Source organism: Hippopotamus amphibius, chromosome 9 (assembly GCF_030028045.1).
Source record: "Hippopotamus amphibius kiboko isolate mHipAmp2 chromosome 9, mHipAmp2.hap2, whole genome shotgun sequence".
Taxonomy (NCBI): Eukaryota; Metazoa; Chordata; class Mammalia; order Artiodactyla; family Hippopotamidae; genus Hippopotamus; species Hippopotamus amphibius.
This window is the reverse complement of record NC_080194.1, coordinates 71,488,764-71,514,207: the sequence shown is the minus strand read 5'-3', so window position 1 is coordinate 71,514,207 and position 25,444 is coordinate 71,488,764. Positions and strand designations below refer to the sequence as shown.

Below are 25,444 nucleotides of genomic sequence, written 5' to 3'. Positions count from 1 at the left end.
ATACACATCTATCAGAATGGCCAAAATCCAGAACACTGACAACACCAAATGCTAACAAGGACATGGAGCAAAAGGGACTCTTCTTCACTGCTGGTGGGAATGTGAAATGGCACAGCCACTTTGGCAGTTTCTTATAAAACATACTCTTGTTGGTATTTACCCAAAGAAGATGAAAACTTATGGCCACATAAAAACCTGCATACAGATGTTTACAGACGTTTTATTCATCAGTGCCCAAACTTGAATGCAACCAAAATGTGCTTCGGTGGGTAAATAAAATGTGATAAATCCAGATAATGGAATATTATTCAATGCTTAAAAAGAAATGAGTTATCAAGCATTGAAAAGACATGGAAGAAACAAATACATATTACCAAGTGAAAGGAGCAATCTGAAAAAGCTACATACTATATGCTTCCAATTATATGACATTCTGAAAAGAGCAAAACCATGTAGACAGTAAAAAGGTCAGTGGTTGCCAGGAGTTAGGGAGGAGAGAAGGATGAATAAATAGAACATGGAGGTGGAGGATTTTTTGAGCAGTGAAACTATTATGTATGATACTATAATGGTGGATATATCTCATTATGCAGTTGTCCAAACACAAAGGAGAATGTACAGCACAGAGAGGGAACCTAATGTAAACTATGGACTTTGGATGAATAATGATGTGTCAATGTAGAGTTATCAATTGTAACAAATGTACCACTCTGGTGGAGGATGTTGATAATGGGGGAGGCTAAGCATGGGTAGGGGCAGGGAGTATACGGGAAATATTTGTATCTTCACTCAATTTTGCTGTCAACCTAAAATTGCTCTAGGGACTTCCCTGGTGGTCCAGTGGTTAAGACTCGGTGCTTCCAATGCAAGGGGTGCAGGTTCTATCCCTGGTCGGGGCACTAAGATCCTACATGCCATGTGGCACAGCTAAAAAAATAAAAATAAAATAAAGTAAAATAAAATAAAAATAAAATAGCTATAAAAAGTAAAGTTTGTTTTAAAAAAGCCAATAAACATACAGACCTCTGTGATCAATATGCTATATCCTTCATCTGCCAAGATAAATGGTCTCTTTTCTATCAGTCTCAGCAAATGTAAACAAGAGAGAGACAAAGAACTCTGCAGACAGAATAAATGTAGCACCAGGAAGCTGAGGACGTTGTTTGTATTCATACAGGGTACAATTGATCATTACTTTGGCTTCTTTACTGCAAAGATAACTCAGAAATAGGAATGTGGGGTTTTTTTTTTTAATATAATTTATAAATGTGCCCAGAGGTTTCAGAATTAAATGATAAAACCAATAATTTAAATAAATACTGAGGAATTGGGCTGACTTAATTATCACCATATTATCTAAAACATTTCTTACTAGGAACTTGGAAACATACTATACTAGCAATAAGGAATATAATCTCACCTGATACAAACAAAAAATTCAATTTCTAAACATGTTCAAATTCTGGAAAAAGCAGTTTTTTGATGCAGGGGTAGCAAGGTTTAAGGTATTTAAAAACTGGTAACAATTTACATATGAAACACAAATAACCTGTTTCTGCTAAATGTAGTTTGCTGAAATGCCACTAAAAACCTGCTAATGTGCTCTTTTTTCTGTAACTTTTCTGTTGTGACATACAACACACGAATGCAGAAAAGAAAAAAGTACATCTCAATGATTTATCACAAAATAAATGCCTATGTGACTACCACCTAGATCACAAGATAGAATAGTAACAACATCTAAGAAGACTCTGGTGTCCCTTCCCCCAACAATTCCTCTTTCCTTCCCAAAGAGAACTGTTAATCTGACCACCAAAACATTATATCACTTTGCTAAGAAAAGCAAACTAAACCCAAAGTTAGCAGAAGAAAGGAAATAACAAATATCAGAATGGAAAAAAATGAAAAAGAAACTAAAAAGACAACAGAAAAAAAATAAAGAGCTGTTTTTCTGGATAAACAAAATAGACAAATCATTAGCTACTTACCAAGAAAAAAGAGAGGACTCAATAAATAAAATTATAAATGAAAGAGGAGACATTACAACTGATAGTACATATATACAAAGGCTCACAAGAGACTACTATGAACCATTATGCACTGAAAAATTGGACAACCTAGAAGAAATGGATAAATTCCTAGAAACATACAACCTCCCAAGACTTAATCAAGGAGAAATAGAAAATCTGAGCAAAGTAATTACTAGTAAAAAAGACTGAACCAATAATCAAAAATCTCTCAATAAAGAAAAGTCAAGGACTAGATGGCTTCACTGGTGAATTTTATCAAACACCAAAAGAACTAATACTACTCCTTCTCGTGTTACTGCGTGGAGCTAATTCGGACTCCATGTTAGACCTGTTTCTTTGACTTTAACCTTTGCTTTTTGTTGCTTTTGTTATCGTAATCACACATGATGGCCTGCCTGTGGGAACACTGCCCCTCTGCCTGAATGTTGAACTACAGTGCCTCTGTTCAGCCCACTGGCGGACAATCTGCCCTGCCCACCTGTATGAATGGCTGAAATTAACATACCCCTCACTGAGGCTAGTTATTCCTGGAGATTTTTGTAAGACTGATGGCCCTTTAACCTTACTTCCTCACAGCCCCTCCTTCTCTGATTCTATAAAACTGGCATCCAGAGTCCAATACACTGGTTTTTTAGGAGATACGCAGTCTGCCTGCTGGCTTTCTGAATAAAGTCGTATTCCTTGCCTCAACACCTCGTCTCTGATTCATTGGCCTATCGTGTGGCGAGCAGAAGGAGCTTGGACTCAGTAACACCCGAACTCTTCCAAAAATAAGAGGAGAAAACATTTTCAAATTTGTTTTACAAGGGCAACATTACGCTGATAATACCAAAGCCAGGCAAGGACACTACAAGAAAAGAAAATTACAGGCCAATAAATATCCTTGATGAACATAGGTGCAAAAATCCTTAACAAAATATTAGCAAATCAAATCCTACAGCAGTTTGAAAGAATCACATGCCATGATCAAGTGGGGTTTATTCCAGGGATGCAAAGAAGCTTCAACATCTGCAACTCAATCAAGGTTTTCTCAACAGATACAGACAAAGCATTTCACAAACTTCAACATCTTTTCATGATAAAAGCTCTCAACAACATGGGTATAGAAGCAATGTACCTCAACATAATAAAGGCCATATATGATGAGCCTACAACTAACATCAAACTCAATGCTGAAATGCTGAAATGCTGAAAGTGTTTCCTCTAAGATCAGAAACACGACAAGGAAGACCACTCTCACCACTTTTACTCAGCTTAGTCCTGGAAATTCTAGCCAGCACAAGTAGGCAAACAACAACAACAAACCAAATAAAAGGCATCATCCAAATCAGAAAGGAAGAAATGAAACTGTCACTATTTGCAGATGACATATTACATACAGAAAATCCTAAAGACTTCACCAAAAAACTGTTAGAGTAAATGAATTCAATAAAGTTGCAGGATAAAAAATAAATATACAAAGATGTGTTGCATTTCTATACACCAACAAGTATCAGAAAGATAAAAAATAAAAAGTAGTCCCATTTATAGTTGCATCAAAAAGAATAAAATACTCAGGAATAAATTTAACCAAGGAGGTAAAAGGTCTGTACACTGAAAACTGAGACACTGATGAAAGAAACTGAAGACACAAACTGAATGATATTCTGTGTTCATGGATATGAAAAATTAACATTGTTAAAATGCCTATAATATCTACAGCGACTTACAGATTCAATGCAATCCCTATCAAAATTCCATTGGTATTTATCATAGAAACAGAAAAAACAATCCCAACATTTGCTGGAACCACAGAAGACCCTGATTAGCCAAAGCAACCTTGAGAAAGAAGAACAAAGCTGGAGGTGTCATGCTTTCTGATTTCAAACTATATTACAAAGCTATCAAAACAGAATGGTATTGGCATAAAAACAGACATACAAATCAGTGGAACAGAAAAGAGAGATCAAAAATTAACTCATGTATACAAGATCAATTAACTTATGACAAGAATATACAACAGAGAAAGGACAGTCTCTTCAATAAATGGTGTTGGAAGAACTGGACAGACACAAGCAAAAGAAAGCAACTGGATTCCTAGCTTACAGCATATACAAAAATTAACTCAAAATGGATTAAAGGCACAACAGTCAATCCTGAGTTAAAAAAAAGAAAAAAGAAAAAAAAAGAATTACAGTTGAATGTAAGACCTGAAACCATACAACTCCTTAGCACTTCAACACAGGGAGAAAAGTTCCTGGACATTGGTCTTGACAATGATTTTTCAGATTTGACACCAAAACCAAAAATAGACAAGTGAGACTACATCAAACTACAAAGCTTCTGCACAGCAAAGGAAACCACCAACAAAATGAAAAAGCAACCTATGGAATGGGAGAAAATATTTTTAAATCACATATCTGATAAACGGTTAATATCCAAAATACACAAGGAACTCATATAACTCAACAGCAAAAAATAAGTAATATATAAATAAATGAACTAAAAAATGGCAAAAGGACCTACATAGACATTTTTCCAAAGATGACATACAGATAGCCAACAGGCCCAAGAAAAGATGCTCAACATCATTGATCATCAGGGAAATGCAAATCAAAACCACAATGAGATACCACCTCACACCTGTTAGGATGTATACTGTCAAAAAGATAAGAGCTAAATCCTGGGGAGAATGTGGAGAAAAGGGAACCCATGTACACTGTTGGTGGGAACTTAAACTGGTATAGCCACTATGGAAACTAGTACAGAGGTTCCTCATGAAATTAAAAACAGAGCTACCATGTAATCCAAAAACCCCACTTCTGGGTCTGTATCCCAAAGTTTTCCAAAGGAAACAAAATCACTATCTCAAAAAGAGATCCCTATTCCCATGTTCACAAAAGCATTACTCACAATAGCCAAGGTATGGAAACAACATAAGTATCTGTTAATAGATGAATGGAAGAAAATGTGAGATAATGCATGTGCACACAAACAAACACACAATGGAATATTATTCACTCTTAAAGAAGGAGGAAATCCTGTCGTTTACAATGATATGGATGAACCTGGAAGGCACCACGTTAGGGGAAATAAACTAAACAGAGAAAGAACAAATATCTCATGGTATCGCTTACACGTAAAATCTTAAAAAAAAAAAAAAAAAAGGTCAAACTCATAGAAACTGAGAGTGGGAATGTTGTTGCCGGGGCTAGGTGGTAGGCAACATAGGGAGAGGTTGGTTAAAAGGGTAAAAACTTTCAGCTATAAGATGAATAAGGTTTGAGGATCTGATGTACACATAGTGACTATAGTTGATAAACACTATACTATGTAAGTGAAATTTGCTTATACGGTAGAATGTAAATGTTTCCCCCTCCAAAAAAAAAAAAAAGGGAAACGTGTACGGTGATGGATATGTTAATTGAGTCAATCGAGGGGATCCTTTCACAACGTGTAAGTACATCAAATCACCAGGTTGTAAAATTTAACTATCTTAACATTTTGTCTACTGTACCTCAATAAAGCTGGAGGGAAAACTTTTGTATTATTTTCTGTTTCTGACTTAATATAAAGGTAATCATATAGTATGTCTGACTTCATTCACTCAAAATTGTAGCTGTGAGTCTCATCCACGTTGTTGTCTGTTACTGTAGTTCATTCATTTTTATGGTAGTAGGGTATTCCATTGTCTGATTTTATTATAATGTATCTATTCTGTTGTTGACAGACATTTGGATTGTTTTCAGCTTGAAACTAATATGAATAATGCTGCTATGTACATTTTTGTAAATATCTAGTGATACGCATTTGTATGGAGTAGAATGGCTGAGTCACTGGGTATGCATATCTATGACAGTAGTAGATTATGTCAAACTGTTTCCCAAAGTAGCTACACCAATGTCCTTTGCCACCAGCAGTATACAAGATTTCACACTATTATATCAAAATAGTGATTCTCAATGTGTGGTTTGTGGTTACCTGGGGTTTCCCAAGATCCTTTCAAGAGGTTTGTGAGGTCAAAACTATTTTCATAATAGTTCGATAAGTTACTTGCCTTTGTCACTGTACTGATATTTGCACCGATGGTGCAACAATAGTGGGTAAAACTGCTGGTATCTCAGTCCAAATAACCGCAGGGGACTAAACTGTACTATAGTCACTGTATGTATTCTTCACCACCATGTGCTCACAATGGGAAAAAAAAAAAAAAGCTAGCTTCACCAAAGAAATGTCTCTGAAGAAGCTGCTTCGATAATTAATTTTATTAAATCTTGACCCTTAGTACATGTCTTTCTAACATTTGGCGTGACAAAACAGGAAGTACACATAGAGCAGTACTTCCCAACCTTTTTGGTACCAGGCACCGGTTTTGTGGAAGACAGATTTTCCACAAACGGGGGTGGGGGTGGGGGGTTGGGCGGCGGTAAAGAGAGCAATGGGGAGCAGGAGATGAAGCTTCGATTGCTCACCTGCCGCTCGCCTCCTGCTGTTTGGCTCAGGGGGTGTGAGGTGGTGGTTTTAACAGGCCTCAGGGACCAGTGCTGGTTGGGGATCCTTGACATAAAGCATTTGTCTGCATGGTGAAGTACAATTGCTGTCTCAAGCAAAAGCACTTGTATAATTGCGTTGAGAGCAGAGCAAGCTGCTTTGTAGCATGGGACAAGATTTTTTACCTGAAAGAGTGACTGACATGGTTATTCAGTCTTTGATACTTGGTTGACGTTTTCTCAAAAGTGACTGAAGGGAATCTATTGCCACAAGGAAAACAACTGACAGCATTTTCTTACCAATGAAAAAATTTGAGCTTTGAAGCAAAAATTGAGATTTTGGAAAATGTGAATCTGCCACTGTGAAAGTGACAGCTTCCCAATCTTTAAAGACTTTTATGATGAGACTGAGAGTGATATTAATGAATATGAAATGTTTAAAAGACCTGCATAACTCTGAGACTCAGTATTTTGCAAATAACAATGTATGATGCTACAAAATTACACATGGGTAAAAGAGTCACTCAAATTTTAAGCTAAACCAAAGGATTTCGATGTAACATAGTATGAAAGCATGAAAATATATCTCTTATAGTATGAACTGGGAAGAGTATTCCAGGCACAAGCAACAGCCAGCAGAGTGATCAGTACCTTCAGATACCAGTACAGAGTCCACATCATAACTAATCTTTAAGAAACCATTTGTTGAGTTGTGGTATAGTATGAACGAACAGCCACAATCATCTAAAAAGGCTCTCAGAACACTCCTCCTTTTTCCAGCTACATACCTTTAATACACTAGATTTTCTTAATAAACTTCAACAAAAACAACCTACTGCAACAGACTGAATGCAGACACAAATAAGAGAATCCAGATGTCTTATACCAGACAGACATTAATGAAACGTGCAAATATGCACAGTACCACTCTTCTAATTCTTTTTATTTTAGAAAATATATTTATTTTTCACAGAAGTATTTTATTTATGCTAAAATATAATGAACTGATTAATTTTAGGTGAAGTAATATTTACATTTTTTTCTCAGCTTTGATGTCTAATATGGCAAATATCAATACACTATAACTCACGTACATGAAAACTCTTCAGGGTCCTCCATAAATTTTTAGAGTAAAGGGGTCTGGGGAACTGCTGAACCCAATCTGTCTCCCCTCAACAGGAAGCAAAGTGAGTTTCTTAACACAATCAAGGTCTACACAAAGCTTTAATAAATAGAAAATGCCCAAACAGAAGAAACTGCAGGCTGAAGTTTCATAGTCTCATAGACTGAAAATCTCCAATGAAACCTCAAGCTTCCTGTCAGAATAATCTTTGTAAAACTTTAATTTTGATTACTCTGAAAACAGTACAGAAATCCCTTGATGGTTCCCCAAAGCCTCCCTTGAACTAGCATTTTAAAAACTTCATTTTCTGGCATTTACCGTTCTAAAGCTCTCTCTCTCTAACACACTAGTCATGTTGAACTGCAAAATATTCTCACTAACCTCTGGGTTATTGTACACAGCGCACTGCTCCCCCTACCCAGAAGTCCTCTCTTCTGGGCTAATTCTTACTGGTCTTCAAGATTCAGCTCATAAATCACTTATCCATGAAGGCTTCTTACTACTAACAGCCACCCCTAATGCCTACTCTGTGCCTAGGCTAGGACAGATGACCCTCATGTACTTCCGTAATAACCTATATATACACATCATTCATTCATCCAGGCACTCTGCTAAACCGTGGAGACACAGCAATAAATAAGACAGCTCTCTCTGAGAGCTGACACTGACTGTCGAATGGGGAAGAAAGAAAATGAACATACAAACTATTAAAGAAAAAAGGTAATTACAAATTGGGATAAGGGAGAAGGGGGGGAGGAGTGGGAAGGGCAGCACTCTGAAGCAGCTACATGCAAGCAGAAACCTGAAGAGTGAGAATGTATTTGCTATACTAGGAACTGGGAAGTTTACCATAGCTTGAGAAGCTCAGGTGTTAGAGAGAGTTAAAAGATTCGGCTGGGGAGGTAGGCAGGCGTGAGATCATCGTAGTGCCTTTAGAGATCATAAGCAGTTTAGGTTTTATTTCAAGAACACAGAGTAACCACTGAAATGTTTTAAGCTGGGTTGTGGCATTATGTGTATTAAGATTATGCTAGTGTAAGTGGGGGACTAATCACAGGACAAGAAAAGACAGTGGCTTGAATTAGACAGGTAACACTGGAAATAGAGATGGAGAGATTGAGGGTTTATGTTGAGATAAGTCAACAGGAATTACTGATAAGTTCCCCCCTACTCTAATACTCTATGATTCAATTAACCTTTCCCTGGTCATATAAAGTTTATTAGTATAATAATTTAACCCAGTCTTTCTCTATGTGTACAAGAGAAAAAAAAATTTTGCTAGGTTGTTCCGCCAATGGAAGACAGAAAATGCAGAACCAAGAAAAGGGAAACCAAGAACTACTAAATATTTTTTAATGTGTGTATCCCCCACTTTGTTTCATATTATGGGGCTCTAAAATCCTCTCTGGTTCTTTGAGGTCTTCCTAGAAGATACTAAATAAATATTTTGAATTGCCCCCTGATTATCTACATAAGTCTGACTCTGTCTCCTTGTAAAATATGTAGCAAGGAGAGAGTAAGCAGCAGTTAACTGAATAGTGGAAAGCAATATAATCAACAATGGGAAATTTATTTGATCTCCATAGTTACTGAAGCACCAAAATCCTATTTCACCTCCTTTTACTCTTTTCCCATCTTCTACTTTGCCCCTCCACATTTCCACCTGTTCTATTTACTCATAATCCCAGAGAGGAAAAGTTGAGAACAGAATGCATAAAGATGAAGCATGGCACAGAAACTTAAGAGGTCTCAAAGCAAAACAGCATGCCATTGCCCTGTTTTCCCTAATCTGCAATATCCCTTAAAGAGCAAGAAGGAAAGAGAGAGTACTCACCATTTGTAAGCTCCACATAATCACTGAATATCCTGCTTTCTTTCCTTACCCCAATTAAGGGTTTATAGCTAGGTTATGCCTTTTGTGATACAGATAATAAAGAATCAAAGAACCTTTGAGTTAGATGAGATCTTAATAGAATGTCCCTTTTATTACAAAACAAAAAAAACCATAAAGCTTAAAAATGTTATGTTAAATGTTAAGCCAAAGGTCATACAAAACCAGTTTTTTGCAAGACCCATAGTAGATTCCAGATTTCTCAGCTTCCAGTACAATCATCTTTCTAATATATGAGGTTGCTCCCCTACTTTCTTTTCCTGTGCAGTAGAAAGAAAATCCAATTGGTATTGGATTCAAAACGCTTTTTTAAAAAAGTATTAGTCTCTTATAAGTATGGAATTCTGATCATATAAAACATAACACAGGAACTAAATCTGTCATACAGTCCCCAAAGATGTGTGGTTTTTAAGTTCTATGTTCCCCATCAAGCTATGTCTCAAAGCGGGCTGCCATCATGCTACAAGAACCGCGGGGGCATGCCATCAGACTGCATCTCATAAATGAAAACTAACGCCAGGGGAAACAGGCTCAATTAACTGCATCCTACCTGGCTGGTTTTGTTAGTTTCAAGATTCTCCTGTTATTAACAAGCCACATAAGCCAGCCTTTCACTGATCTAATAATTTCCAACAAGTCCAGTTTATGTTTCCATACTTGCCGGTTGCTACAAATATGTGTATCTTGGTGCACACTGAACTTGCAGTATAAAAATAATCTTTCTAAAATAAGGATGCATTTACATTCCAGAACACCCACTAACTAGAACACCCACTCTTAGCCCTGAGAAAGGTTTCATTTTGTCAACTATTTGATCAGCAGGAAAGGAAGTTATTAGCTTAGACAGTTTGTAAACAGTCTGCTTTCCAGCTGAGCAGCCTGAGAAAGAAAGAACAAGCGAAGAACCAAGGAAAGAGATCTGGAGTCTGCAAGATTAGAGGGTGAAGCTAGGACAAAACAAAAGGTGAATAAACAATGCTGCCTTATTATTATTACTTTTTCTTTTAGGAAAGAAACACAATGCAAACTGCTGAAGGTCAAAGGTGCTCCCACATGTGAGGTCAGGGGACGCACCCACACGTTCTTCATTATCATTCAGGCAATGTTAACCTTGGCTTCCTAGTTGCCAGACTGGGGCTACAAAGATGAATGATACGGTCTCAGCCATTTAATGACCCTCTTATCCCGTCTTCTAGCCCTTCCATGAGAAGGGAAATCTGTCCAAAGTTCCTAAGCCACTCATCCAAGTCAACCAAATGAATATTTCCTATCACCTGAGTGTAATAAAGAAAAAAGTGAGAATCCTGGGAGGAGGAGGTGACAGAGAATTATTCAAGTAGTAAAGGCAAATTTGGAACATTACTATTCAGAAAAATTTCCCTTTAGACCTCTCTGATCATGAAACATTGGTTCCAGATGTTTTCTTCGACACTTAGAAACTTCTCTTTTGTCCTCTCCTTTCTATTTTTACCATTACTTTCAATTACTATGACTGGTGCATATCACTTCATACCTAGATTTTATGCCCATGGTCTACTACTTCCTACTCTCCTCTCTCCTTCTAACCTGGTCTTGCTTCTCCCCTTACGTCTTTCCCATGTTTAAAAATCCTCACTGGTTCTGCAGTGTGTCCTCTACTCTGTCTTAACCTATATTACCTTTCTGGGTTTCCTTCCTATTACTCTGCATTAAAAAGACTCAGAAAAACATACTGACAATACTCTTTGAACCGAACTGATCTTGTTTCCCCATTTTGCCTTAGTCATCCTTACCCTGAGTGTTTGCAGATGCTGTATTTTCCTCCTGGAATGCACTTGCCCCTCTCCCCGCTGAGAAAGAATGTTTTACCAATCTTTCACCACTTAATTGTATACTGCTTTATAATGTTATTCAACTCTGTATGTACCCATCTCCTCTACTGGAATATAAGGTCCTTCTTGGCAGGGACTATTTTATATTTCCTTTATCCCTGTTAAAGGACCTGGCTACCACTAAACATAGAAGGCACTTAATAAACATTTATAAGACAAAACTGCACTAAGCATCATGAATCCTTATCCAATTTTCTTCTATGAAAGCTAGTCCCTTATCTTCCACACTTTCTCCCAATATAAAAACTGAATCCAACCAACTATACCTAAGATGACATAGAAGAGCTCGGTCATCCTTCACCTCTGGCTGTGATAATCTACAAATCTCATCATTTTAATGCTATTCATAAACAACCCAAAAAAGATTCACATCATATTTTTTGGGGATTGAAGTATCTCCTAAGTCAAAATCGCCATGGAATGCTCCCTTCAACGATGGTATCTCTAAAGTGAATGTACAATTTGCAACACAAACCCATTCCCCAAAACAATCAAATGGCAGTGGCCCTAAAGAGTATAAGCTCAAAAGGCTTCCTAGTGTTTATGAGGCTGACATTTTCTTTTCATGTATGAGTACTCTAATGAATTTTAATTCATGTTAAAACAAAAAGGAAAAACTATTTTCTACTTTAGTAATGGAAACAACCATTTGTAGAAAAAAAATCCCCTCCATATTAAAAGTTCAAAGGTCTCTAGCAGAGATGAACTAATTAACATAACTACTTCTGGGAAAATATAGGCCAAGAGTAAAGATAATAAAAACAAAACAAAAATGTGCCCTGGTACTGACATGCAAAAACTACTTTTTAAATATATTCAGAATCCAACCACATTTTAAAATCTACCAATTCAATTCTGGTCTAAATCGCTATCATCTGTCCACCTGGATTACAGCATTAGACTCAACTGATTTTTCTTCCTCTGTACTTACCTGCCTACCTTTTATTCTCCACACAGCAGCCAGAGAGATCTCATTAAGACACTAGCGATTTATGTTACTCCTTTTCTTAGAACTCTCCAATGACCTGCCATCTTATGCAGAGTTACAACTCTTACAATGGCCTGCAAAGTCCTGTATCCAAGATTCCTAGTGACGATGTTTCTGATTATCACAATGATTAAGGAGAGGTTCTGCAGTTTAGTGGGTACACCCAGAGTTTCAAATATCCCACAGAACATTCATGTTAGTGAATTATGTGAATTCTGTCCTCTCAATATACTCTGAATTTTCCAGAATGCCTCCTCCACGTAAATTAAGAGAGGCTGCACTTTGTTTGGTGCAGAACTTTATCAATAATCATTCACCATTTCACAAAATCCCATCACAATTACTGTTCACAGTATCTGAGTCAGCAATATAACACACCTGTTTAAGTCCTGACTTTTAGCTCTTAAAGTCAGCCAGTCTATATAAAGGCTATTTGTATTCTTAACTAGTCATACCACAGTATTTACATAATGAAATATGCTAATTATATTACCTTCATTTTATGTCTTCTTTATATTAAATTGGGAAGATTGTAATATTTTCTTTTATAAGTACATAAAAAGCTTATCTATATTTCAAGAGAGAAAAGGATTACATTTGTATAAATATATAAAATATATTATAAATATATAAAACAGAGTGTTTCACCTGATCACAGCCTTATACAACATGCACCTACTCTTAACCGCTCATACCTGTCTGATTTCAATTCCCACTATTCTCCCCATCATTCACTATACTCCAACCACACTGGCCTTCGTGGCTATTTCTTGAAAACTTCAGGCAGCTGCAGCCACAGGACCTTTGTACTTGTTGTTCCTTCTGACTGGAATGTTCTTCCCCCAGGTATCAACTTTACTCACTCTTTCACATCCATTGTGCTTGTTTGTTTGAATTATCTTCTTAGTGAGGCTTTCCCTGACCACTCAATTTAAACCTGAAAATGAATCCCTCTTTCCCCCTCTCCTTCTCTCTCCCTCTTGCACTCCCTAACCTCTTTTTGCCTCTTTTCTTTCCTCCACAGTACTAAGCACCATCTGTTATGATTATCTATTGCCAAGTAACATATCACTCTAAAACTCAGTAGCTTAAAACAACAATCTATTGCTATCTTTCATAATTCTGTGGGTTGCCTGGGTTCAGCTGGGCAATTCTTGCTCATGTGGTTACAGCCAATGGTTGCAGGGACTGAAGTCATCTGAAGGCTCAACTGAGCTAAACATCCAAGATGACTTCTTCAGCCACAGATGTGGTGCCTCAGCTGGAAGGACTCAAACAGCTGGATGTTGGCCAGGAATCACTGTCTCACCACTCAGCCTTCCTACTTGACTAGTCTGGGCTAGTGCAAGCATGGAGTAGTCAAGACTTCTTATACAGATGCTGGCTTCCCCCAGAGCTTATATTCCAAAAGAACAAAGGCAGAAACTGTGAGGTTTATGACTAGCCAAGGAAGTTTCATTTCAACCTTGCTCAATTGGTTACACAGAATCAGCCCAAATGAAGTGTGGGAGAGGACAAGAGAATGGTATGAATCCTGGGAAGCAGTATACCAGAAATCCATCTTTAGAGACAACTACCACAATATCTGACATACTATGTTTTACTTTTATAATTTATTTGTTGTGTCTCCCTTTCTATAAGGATATACATTCTCAAGGGAAAAAACCTCTGTCTACTTTTTCACCCACTTCATGTTAAGTACTCAGCACTAACTTGGAAAAAATAATTACTGCATTAAGTGATGTATATATCAATAACTCATCCTACATGCTTGCTTTTCACCATGGTCCTTACCCTCCCCCAAACTCCTACCAATTTAACTTCCTGGAAAGGGACCTGGGATGAGTCTGGGTTATTTTGGAAGCAAAAAGTGAAAGATAAAATTGGGGATAAAAATCAAAGACAGAAATATCAAAAAGGGTTGGTCATAAACTGCTTACTTTGTCCTGTGGACTTCTCTGATCATTCTAGCACACAGTTTCTCATTGTCTGAAAACTCTCCTAACATACTTATAAAATGTAAACCACATTTGACATGTAATACTTCCATATAATTATTCTGCATAATTACCCTTATAAAACCCAATTAAATATTTATTCTATCTACAATTTCATGTGTCAGCTTTATCTTCTGGATAAAGAAAGATTTCTTGAAGACCAGATCATCTGAACATAAAAAGCAATTTTTAATTCCAAATTCTCAACATATGACACAATACAAATCTGTGCATACAAGTATATACCAGAAAAAAGCTGAACTAGGTAGTGACTTCTCCTAGTTGGTAGAGGTAAAGCTGCTGTGAGTATGGGGAGAACAGGATATTGGTCAGGATCATTTAGCTTTTTAGCTTGTGTCTACATTTGATGATATCTATGTAAGAGTTTCTCCAGGGGCAATAGCTTTCGATTTTAACTATTTATTAGAGGTATCTGGTAAGCTCTAAAAATTCCCCACACCAGACTGCATCCCAGACCAATTAATCTGAATTGCTGGGAGCAGATCCCAGGCATTCGTACTTTTAAATGTTCCTAGGTGAATTCGACATGCTGTCAAGATTGAGAACTACTGCCTTAAACCCTCCATTCCCCTTTATCCCCAACTAGTCTCTCCTAAACTAACAGTGAGAAAAATATAAAATGAGAAAAAAAATTTTAATTTATAAGCCCCAAAAGAGATTTTTTAAAGAAAAGATGTACAAAAGGCACACAGTACGATAATTTAAAAAATCCAAATTAATAAGCAATCACAATAAACATTAGTGGACTAAATTAAACTGTAAAAAAAGAAAGCTAAGTGATTAAATTTTTTAAAAAATCTGAGTTATATGCTGTTTCTAAGAATCACATAAGACAAAGAAAGGAAGGCAGAAATAGAGACATAGATGTAGAGAACAAACATATGGACACCGGGGAGGGGAAAGCGGGGAGGGTTGAACTGGGAGATTGGGATTGCCATATATACATTACTAATAAGAAAAAAAATACCAAATTGTACACTCTAAATATATGCAGTTTATTGTCAGTTGACTGTATCTCAATAAAAGTTCTTAAAATAAAAAAGACAAAGAAAGGTTGACAATAAAATGATGGATGATGTAAAAAACAAAAAACAAAAAAACAAAAACAAAAACCATACTCGACAAATACTGATCAAAACCAAGTTGGTATGGTTACATTAATCAAACAGAATAGAGGAAAGAGGACCATTATATACCTAAAGATTGATTTCACCAAGAAGTGATTCTGAATTTGTGTGTACCCAACAACACAGCTGAAAAATACATAAAGCAAAAAGTAAGAGAAAAAAATGAAAAAATATACCAGAGGATTTTAACACACTAGTAAATGGTGGATAAAGACTAAATGTCAGCAAGCATACTGTAAGTATACACATACAATTAAGAATCATGTTCTAGTACACATCTATTGAACACTGTACCCGATAACTGAAAAATACACTCTTTCCAAAGATACAGAGAACATTTATAATTCCACAAAAATATAAAGCACCTAGGAATAAATGTAAGAAAGATACTTGTGATTTTCATAAAGAAAATTATTAAATTCTATCGAAAAATATTAAGAAACTCCTAAACATATGGAGTAATATACCATGTCTAGTGATAGGAACACTTAATACTATAAAGATAACAGTTTTTCCAAAGTGATCTACTGAATCAATGTTGTTCCAATTAAAGAGCAAACGGGGTTTGGGGGGCTTGTCAAGATGGTTTATAAGTTTATATGGAAGAGAAAAGTATCAAGAATAGTCAAGAAATTCCGAAATAAGGTGAGAGGATTTGATTTGCTACCTATTAAGACTTAACAAAGAGCTACAGCAACTGAGAGTGAGTACTGGCACAGGGATATTCTGAAAAGCTAATGGAATGGAATAGAACAGAGCACACAGAAATAGACACACACATATATGGAAACTTGATTTATGACATCTGGCAACTGCAATCACAGGAAGAGAAATGAACTATTCAATAAATAGTACTGAAATAATTAGTTATCCATTTTGGGGGAAAAAAAAACCTGGACTCTTACATCATCTCCAGAATCCAATTCCAGGTAGATTAAAGGCATATATATGTAACACTCGAACTATAAAATTTTTAGGAGGTAATATAGAAAGGATTTCTTAAACAAGATAGAAAAGCACAATATATAAAAGATTAAATTTGACTAAATTAAAATTAAGAACTCTATCAAAACACCATATAAAAAAAAGAAAAAAGGCAAGCCACAAACTGGGAGAAAACATTTGCAACAATATACTCAACCAAAGATTGATACCCAGAATATGAAAACATTGATATGCTACATACAAAATAGATAACCAAGGACTTCCCTGGTGGTGCAGTGGTTAAGAATCCGCCTGCCAATGCAGGGGACACGGTTTCCAGCCCTGGTCCGGGAAGATTCCACATGCTGCTGAGCAACTAAGCCCGTGCACCACAACTACTAAGCCTGAGCTCTAGAGCCTGTGAGCCACAACTACGGAACCTGTGCGCCACAATTACTGAAGCCTGCACGCCTAGAGCCCATGCTCCACAACAAGAGAAGCCACCGCATGAGAAGCCTGCCCACTGCAACGAAGAGTAGCCCCGCCCCCACTGCAACTAGAGAAAGCCCAATAAAATAAAATAGATAACCAACAAGGACCTACTGTACAACACAGGGAGCTATACTCAATATTTTGTAATAACAAGGGAAAAGAATCTGAAAAAGAATATGCATATGTATAACTGAACCACTTTGTTGTAATACCTGAAACTAACGTAACATTGTAAATGAACTATACTTCAAGAAATAAGTAAATAAAAACCTTCACAAAAAAAAAAAAAGACAACACAATAGAAAATATTATAGAAGAGGAAATGAGTGGCCAATAACCATAAGAAAAAAATCTCAATCTCAGGACTTCCCTGCTAATGCAGTAGTTAAGAATCTGCCTGCCAATGCAGGAGACAAGGGTTCAATCCCTGGTCCGGGAAGATCCCACAAGCTGCAGACCAACTAAGCCCATGCGCCACAACCACTGAGCCTGTGCTCTGGAGCCCGCATGCCACAACCACTGAAGCCCACATGCCTAGAGCCCGTGCTCCACACAAGAAGCCACCACAATGAGAAGCCCATGCACTGCAATGAAGAGTAGCCCCCATTCGCCACAACTAGAGAAAGCCCATGTGTAGAAAGGAAGACTCAAGCAGACAAAAATAAATTAATAAATCTCAATAGTTAGAGAAAAGCATATTAAAATCACATCAAGATCCCATTTTATATCCATGAGACTGGCAAAATTTTAAGACAGAAAATATTGGATATCGGCAAAGATGTGGAACAGCACACCCTGCTGGTGGGAGTTTAAATTCAACCCTTGTAAAAATTTGGACTTGTCTAGTAAAGTTGAAGCTATGAACATGTATGTATTATTCCACTATTCTGTATGTACTCTTGAAGGCATACTGGAATCACCCAGAGAGCCTTAAAAAATACTAATGCTTGAGACCTATTTTCCAGGGATTCTTATTTAACTGAAATATAATATTGAGGAAAAAAAGCTCAGCACAGAAAAATAGTATGATTCCATTTGCATAGGAATCATGCAAAACCAAACAATATTTTGCCTAGGGGTACACCCCCGTGGCAAAAATATTTTTTAAAAGCATGGGAATAATAAAACACAAAATCAGCACAGTGGGAAAAGGGTGGGAGATGGAACAGGGAAGGCACAAAGTAGAGGGTCAAAGGTACTAATAAAGTCCTGTTTCTTAAGTTTAGTACTTAGTGGTACAGCTGTACACCCTTATACTGTCTGCATAGCATATATTATTATATATCTATAACAATATTTAATAAAAGTGAGTTAAGTATTATTAATAGTTTATTTATACAAAAAAAGAGCAGTAGCCATCATTCTTGCCAACGACAGCCTATCCAGTAAAGGTTGTTACCCTCCTTCCCCTAGGAAAATAAAGGCTGTCTTGGAAGAATGGCCAAAAAGACACGACAGGGATGAATGCAGCGTGGTGCTCACTCTTAACAGAGGTCTGCACCTAACAAAAAGAGTCTTCTTTAATCTCAGAGCTTAGTCAAGGTTTTGGTATCTTTTCTCGAAAGCCAACGTCAGGAGTCATTATGGTGTGACAAATAGCCTTTACAGTCAAACAGATCTTGTTTAAACTACAACTCTGTCCCTTATTGTGCAGCTGCTGATAAATTCTATCTGAGCCTAGTTTCCTCATGTTAAAAAAAAAAAAAAAAGGATAATTCATTCAACAAATATTTATGGAGCAACTATGTGTCCGATATTAAATAATAATGTACAGGAGACACGTCTGTTTCTGTCCTTCTAAAGGCAAACTAATTCTCACTTCAAAGGGTTGCTGAAAACATTATATAATATATAAAGGAACTTGACATGGTGCCTGAAATATACTTGGTATTCAATAAATGCTTTTTCTCTTTGTGCTTGGATTACTTAAAGCTAGTAAGGTGGATTATTCCTTTTAGAAACTCTGTCTAATAGTTTAACATTATTAAAAAAAACCAACAAAATAACATGTATGACAGTAAAGTACTACACAGATATTAGTAGATTTAACGTACTTTACAAATGTTAGATGTTATTATTCTGATCCATGCTCAGGTTAAAATGTTGGCATCTGAATCAAATTTAAACTAAAAATTATGAATTCAAGAATAATTGGATTCAGATTTCACAGTATTTTAAAAAATATTTTAATGATTTGACTTAAACTGTATCCTACAATATCAGCAATTTGTTTTTAATATGGTAGCTTTCAAATTCACATTATTTTGGTAGCATTTATTACTGCAGGATTTTGTTTTTTCCCATTTAAAAATATCTTGCAAATTCATGTTGCTGAGAAGTGAAACAGAAATAACTCTGTAAGTCAAATAGCACTAGCACAGTACTTTTCATAAGGTGGCTTAACAAATATTTACAGGATGACTCAAACAGTACAATTTTAGTCCAGTTGTATGGCTGATGGGATTAGATCATTTTAAGAATGCACTCTACTTGGTGGATACCACACAACAGAAGGAATATCTTAGTCTTTTGAATAGGAGCAGGCTGTATCAGTTCACAGTCTGACAAAAGTTGTTTTTTTGTTTGTTTTTTTTTACCGTGGTGTTAATTTACAAGATCCTCACACTTCACAGTGGAAGCAGCAAAAACACAACATGGGTGGGAGCACTCCGGCTTTTTGGTTTAGTTCTCTTCTCAGTGGCCTTGAATGATCTCAGATTTGCTTCTCCTGATCATCAGTGGCATTTTCTTTCTTTCCCTTTTTAAATTATTATTTTTAAATTAAAACTAATTTAATTTAAAAATACACCAAATTCAAAAGAACTGAAAACAGGTGTTCAAACAAAAACTTGTACACGAATGTTCACAGTATTATTATTCACAAAAATCAACACTGTAAACAACTCAATGTCCATCAGTGAATGAATGGTTAAACAAAATGTGGTATATTCATACAATGGAACATTATTCAGTGATAAAAAGAGATGAAATTCTGATACATACTAACAGGAGTCAGATACAAAAGGCCAGGCCATGCACTGTATGATTCCATTTTTATGAAACAGACAGAAATCCACAAAGACAAAGGTAAATAAGAGATTACTAGGAGCTGGAGGTAAAGGGAATGAGGAGATTTTGCCATAGAGCTTGTGTTAGGGTGCTGAAAAATTCTGGAAATAAATATAGTAGTGATGGCTGTACAACATTGTGACTATAATGGTATTGAGCAGTCCACTAGAAATGGTTACACTGATACATTTTATATTATGTAAATATCCACAATTAAAAAAAAAAAAATCAAACCTACCTAATGCCAAACTTCAGTACACAGTATGAGACTCAATATGAGAATCTCCACGGTATATGATTCGGATATAAAGTTACATGTCTTCATGGGTTCCATTTATCAGGCTTTCAGTTCATTCTTCACTTTAAAAAGTGTTTAAATGTATAAACTCTAGACCTGAATACTGTTCCTATTATATGAAGTATTACTCCAAGATTTTCTCAGCCTAATTTAATTACACATGTGATCATTTATCTACCACATTTTTCGCATAGAACTGTAATTAAAAGCTTAAACATGAATTACATATTTACATATAAATTGTAAACTATCAAAAGCAAAAGGCAAAGAGAAAGTCCACAATGAAATACCACTTCACACTCTCTGGTATTGCTATAACTAAAAAAAGAAGAGCAGTAATAAGTGTTGGCAATAATGGGGAGAAATTGGAACCTTCATACACTGCTGTTGGGAATGTAAAGTGATACAGCCACTTTGGAAAACGATTTAGTGGTTTCTCAAAATATTAAACATAAAGCTACCATGTGACCCAGCAATTCCACCCACGAGAAATGATATCATCATATACACATCCAAATGACTCCACAAATGTTCACAGTAGCATTAATCATAACAGCCAAAAGGTAGAAATAATCCAAACATCCATCGACTGCTAAATGCATAAATAAAATGTCGGATATCTATACAATAGAATACTGGTCAGATATGAAAAGGAATGAAGTTCTGATACATGCTACAAAATGTATGAGCCTCAAAAACTTTGTGCTACTATTTACAACAGCCAGTACATGGAAGCAACCTAAATGCCCATCAACAGATGAATGGATAAAGAAGACCCGGCACCTATATACAATGGAATATTACTCAGCCATAAAAAGGAATGAAATTGAGTTATTCGTAATGAGGTGGATGGACCCACAGTCTGTCATACAGAGCGAAGTAAGCTAGAAAAAGAAAAACAAATACCATACACTAACGCATATCCATGGAATTTAAAAAACAAACCAAACCAAAACAGTACTGATGAACCTAGGGGCAAGGCAAGAATAAAGACACAGATGGAGAGAATGGTCTTGAGGATATGGGGCTGGGGTTGGGGGCGGGGGAGGCAACTGGGATGAAGTGAGAAGGCAGCATAGACATACATACACTACCAAATGTAAAACAGACAGCTAGTGGGAAGCAGCTGCGTAACACAGGGAGATCAACTTGATGCTTGGTGATGACGTAAAGGGGTGGGAAAGGGAGGAGGGGAGGGAGGCTTAAGAGGGAGGGGATGTGGGGATATATGTGTAAATATAGCCGGTTTACTATATTGTACAGCAGAAACTGCACAACATTGTAAAACAATTATACTCCAATAAAGATCTGAGGGAAAAACAAAACAAAAAAAAACTTTGTGCTAAATCAAAGAAGCCAGACACAAAAGGCTGTATGTTGTATGACTGCATTTATATGAAATACTCCAGAAGAGGCAAATCTATAGAGAGCAGTTTCGTGGTTACCTAGAGCTTGGGGTGGAATCAGGAAGGGACTGCTAATGGGTATTGGGTTTTATTTCGGGGTGATATAATGCTCTAAAATTAGATCGTGGTGATGCTTGCACAACTCTGTGACTATACTAAAAACCATGGAACAGTATACTTTAAGTGACTGATTTTTATGGTATGTAAAATATATCTCAAAAGTTGTTTTTTAAAAAACCTGTTCCATTTTATCATTCCAATACACCCCAACTTTATTTTTTATGTCCACCAACATAAGCCTTCTAATCTGTCCATCCAGAGCCCAGTGAAAACCCCACACTCATTTCAGTTACTTGACTCTGCTCACATTGTTCCCCTACGTGAAGTACTCTCCCTAGGGTACAGTTAAATCACATACTTACTCTGAAGATGTTTCTGACCAGGTCAATTCTCACAGGCCTAATTACCCTCTAGATTTCATACCACTTATCACTGGTAACACTGTAACCTCAAATATATACATAAAGCAGTTTTACCTTATTTCCTATCAATGTCTAGATTTTGCCACAATCTCAAATTCTTGCTTTAATCTCTTTTACCTTCTCAGAGACAAACTAGTTACTCCAGAATCGCAAAGATCAAACATAATTGTGGGAACTCAGCTAGGGCTCTAAGACAAAGAGGAAAAAGTATACAACCAAGGAATATTGTAGGATAAGTAACATCAAGAGTGAATAAAAAGCATGCACCATCCTCTATTAGGCTCTGCCAACTCACCAGCTTCACTAACCAGAACCTTGACATCTTTATATCCCCGTTTTCAGTTAGCACAGCATCTTGAACACAGATGGTACCAAACGTCTGCTGAATAACAAATTAATGCTTTGAATGCAATTTCCTACATGTGTATTCAGTAGTCCCCAAACCTTAACAAATACCTGAAATCTTAAAGGAGAAAATGCGAATGAGGAAAAAGAAAACTAAAATGATGGGACATGCATTCACTTCTCAACAGTGTATCATGTTCTTACTGTGCATTTCAAGGTGGCATCTTACTGCTGTCCTCAAACCTGAGTATGTACCAGGCATCCATTATCTTTAAGTAGTTCCTGCACTTCACTGTTATCAGAGCAAAAAAAGCACTACTGAGAGAGGCAGGAATTTAGATATGACACTTCACTTCCTCCTACCAGTGGGGTGCCAAGACTCAAACTCCTATGCCTCTACATGCAGTCAGGAAGAAATCCACACAATGAAGCTTGGAAGTGTAGAGATGTGTGAGGTGGGAATAAGAAGAGCACTGCTTTCAAAGGAGAGAGGGTTGGCAGGGGCAGAAGACAAATCTTAGGAGCTGGACTGCTGAAAGCAACAAAAACAGCAGGTCATAAAACAAAAGCCACAGACTGCTAAAACCCGATCTAGACCCTGACTATAGGAGCCTAGGATCAAGGAATTCAAGAGCATCTCTTTCTGACACTGAATACACAAAGCCTAATTTCACTATATAAAATTCCTCAACCCGGCCCTGAAGTACTATGAACATAGAACACTTCTCATTTGTTTAGCTTCAGAAATACATTTCCCTCCTTTCTATGTATTTATACTTATTTGGTAATTTGCCTTGTGTTGTTTAGAGTCCAAAATACACATACTGTAATCATTCAGACTTGCTTAGGGGATTTCTCTGGTGGTAAAGCAGTTAGCTCCACATCTATCATTCTTTAACTTTGTAACAGCTTTTTTTCACTTGTTTAATTTGGGTCTCTTTAATAATTCCCTTCATATTTGTAAAAACTCCTTTAAATTATACCTTTCCTTCCCTATCATTCACTTTTTAATATTTGGTAGTTTAGATTAAGTGATCATGAAATGTATTTAAGGTGGGTAATTTCCTCTTCACTTCAATACTCAGATGACTATTAAAGTGCAAAGAGAAAATTAACAACATAAATGGCTAGAAGAGAATGTTTACTACAATTTACACATTATTTTATCATCTGCTGCCTTCTCTGAACTCATATACAGATGCTAACACTCCTACTTCAAATGTTCAACCAAGCATTTTTATTCTGCTTTTTGCAGAAGGCTAACTGTCATCAAGATTTCTTCAAAGCTATATATGAAAAAAGACAGCATTTGACTATTATTTTGAATAATGACTTTGACACATCAGGATAACTTCTTCCAGTGAAGACTCTGTTCAATAACATGAAGAGAAAGCATCATTATCAAGAGTTAGAATATACTGAACCAGAGAGAGTAGTTATACAGGTCTTGTCATTTGATGGAATCACCCAAATGTATAAAGAATCTTGACTTCTCAGAGACATAGAAATCAGTGAATAAATGAAACAAATACAAAAAGCACCACTCATCAACATACATTTCTCTTTGTACATTATTATGCTACTGGCCAATGATTTTAAACAGGCTGTCAGATTGGTAAACGAAAGGCTTTCAATTGCCTACAAATAAGAAAAAGTGGTAACTTTTAAATTTCCTGCAACAAGAGCAGACTCACAATGCCTGGCCCATAGAGAAACCACTTTTCTCATAGTAGGAGCACAAAAATAATTGCTGAGCAAAGAATTAAAATAAAAGCCTTCATGAGGTATACAGACTAAATAATTTCTTGTGAAAAATATATTTTCTAAAGACTCTGAAAAAAAATATTCACACGTATACTTTTCTATTTTATTACATCTCTTAAAATAAGAATTACACCCAAAAATATTAATTGGAGGTTGAATTTGCACAAAGGATATCTTAGAATTTTTATTAATTTCTTCAAATTTCTCTAGTTCACCAATTCATAGTTAGAAAAAATGGCAAACAGAGTACTAAATTAAAAATCTACTCCTTTCAGTCACAATGTAGGTCATACAGCTGGTTGGACTGAAAATTAGAGAAGTGTGAATTTCCATACATTTTTTTAAGAATTACTATCAACAAAACTTCAAGTTCTGGTCTATTCACATAACTCTCATAAAATTTAAAGCAAACCCTCAAATGAAAAATATCAGAGAGCAATATATCCCCAAAGTTGGGAAGCACAGCTTACTTCAACTTGAAAAAGTTCTCCAGCGCCCTCACAGTCATTGGATGTGATTACTGGAGTATGAATATGCACAAAGCCACTGTCCTGGAAGAAAAAAAGAGAAACCACTTTTCTCAGTAGATTTGCATGTGAAACACTTCCAAGAACATACACCTTATTACATGATTAAAATAGCACTAGGAGAATGCCATATCAAATCCTTCCTTAATTCCCCCCAAAATCTATTAAAATATCAAATGAAGAGTTTACTATGCACAAAGAACTTTAAATCAGAACTGACTTAGACAATATCTAGTCCAATCTCCTCACTGGAAAGATAAGGAAGTTGAGGCCCAGAGGGACTGAATGAGAGGCCAAAGTCACACAATTAGTCAGTGTCAGAGCCGGGACTGGAACCTAGGTGCTCAGGGTCTCTCTGTGGTGCCATTTCTTCTTTTCCAACACACTGGCAGTGATCACACACACACACACACACACACACACACACACACACACACACACACACACTCCAATTCACTCAGGACTAATGCATAAGGGATGCTGCCCACATTGCTAAGTGAATACAAAGTGATCAATATTAAGTTGTTATTTTGGAATGAGACCCTCAATTATAACAAACCCCCAAAAAGGAGATAAATTAAGGCTGACAATCAGGGACTGAAGCAATAAAGAGCAAAAAG

The 25,444-nt window shown here is 36.4% G+C and overlaps 1 protein-coding gene across 4 annotated transcripts in view; it reads right to left on the bottom strand.

The window, feature by feature from the left end:
* Positions 1 to 25,444, bottom strand: part of NARS2 (asparaginyl-tRNA synthetase 2, mitochondrial) — a 134,115-nt gene that overhangs the window by 96,954 nt on the left and 11,717 nt on the right. For 3 of the 4 annotated variants that reach the window (XM_057749813.1, XM_057749812.1, XM_057749815.1), the window contains one exon: positions 24,768 to 24,848. In XM_057749813.1, coding sequence (XP_057605796.1) covers positions 24,768 to 24,848 — 81 coding nt within the window. Of the gene's footprint in view, positions 1 to 22,483; positions 22,546 to 24,767; positions 24,849 to 25,444 lie in introns of those variants that run through there. The other variant, XM_057749814.1, reaches the window with a different exon arrangement.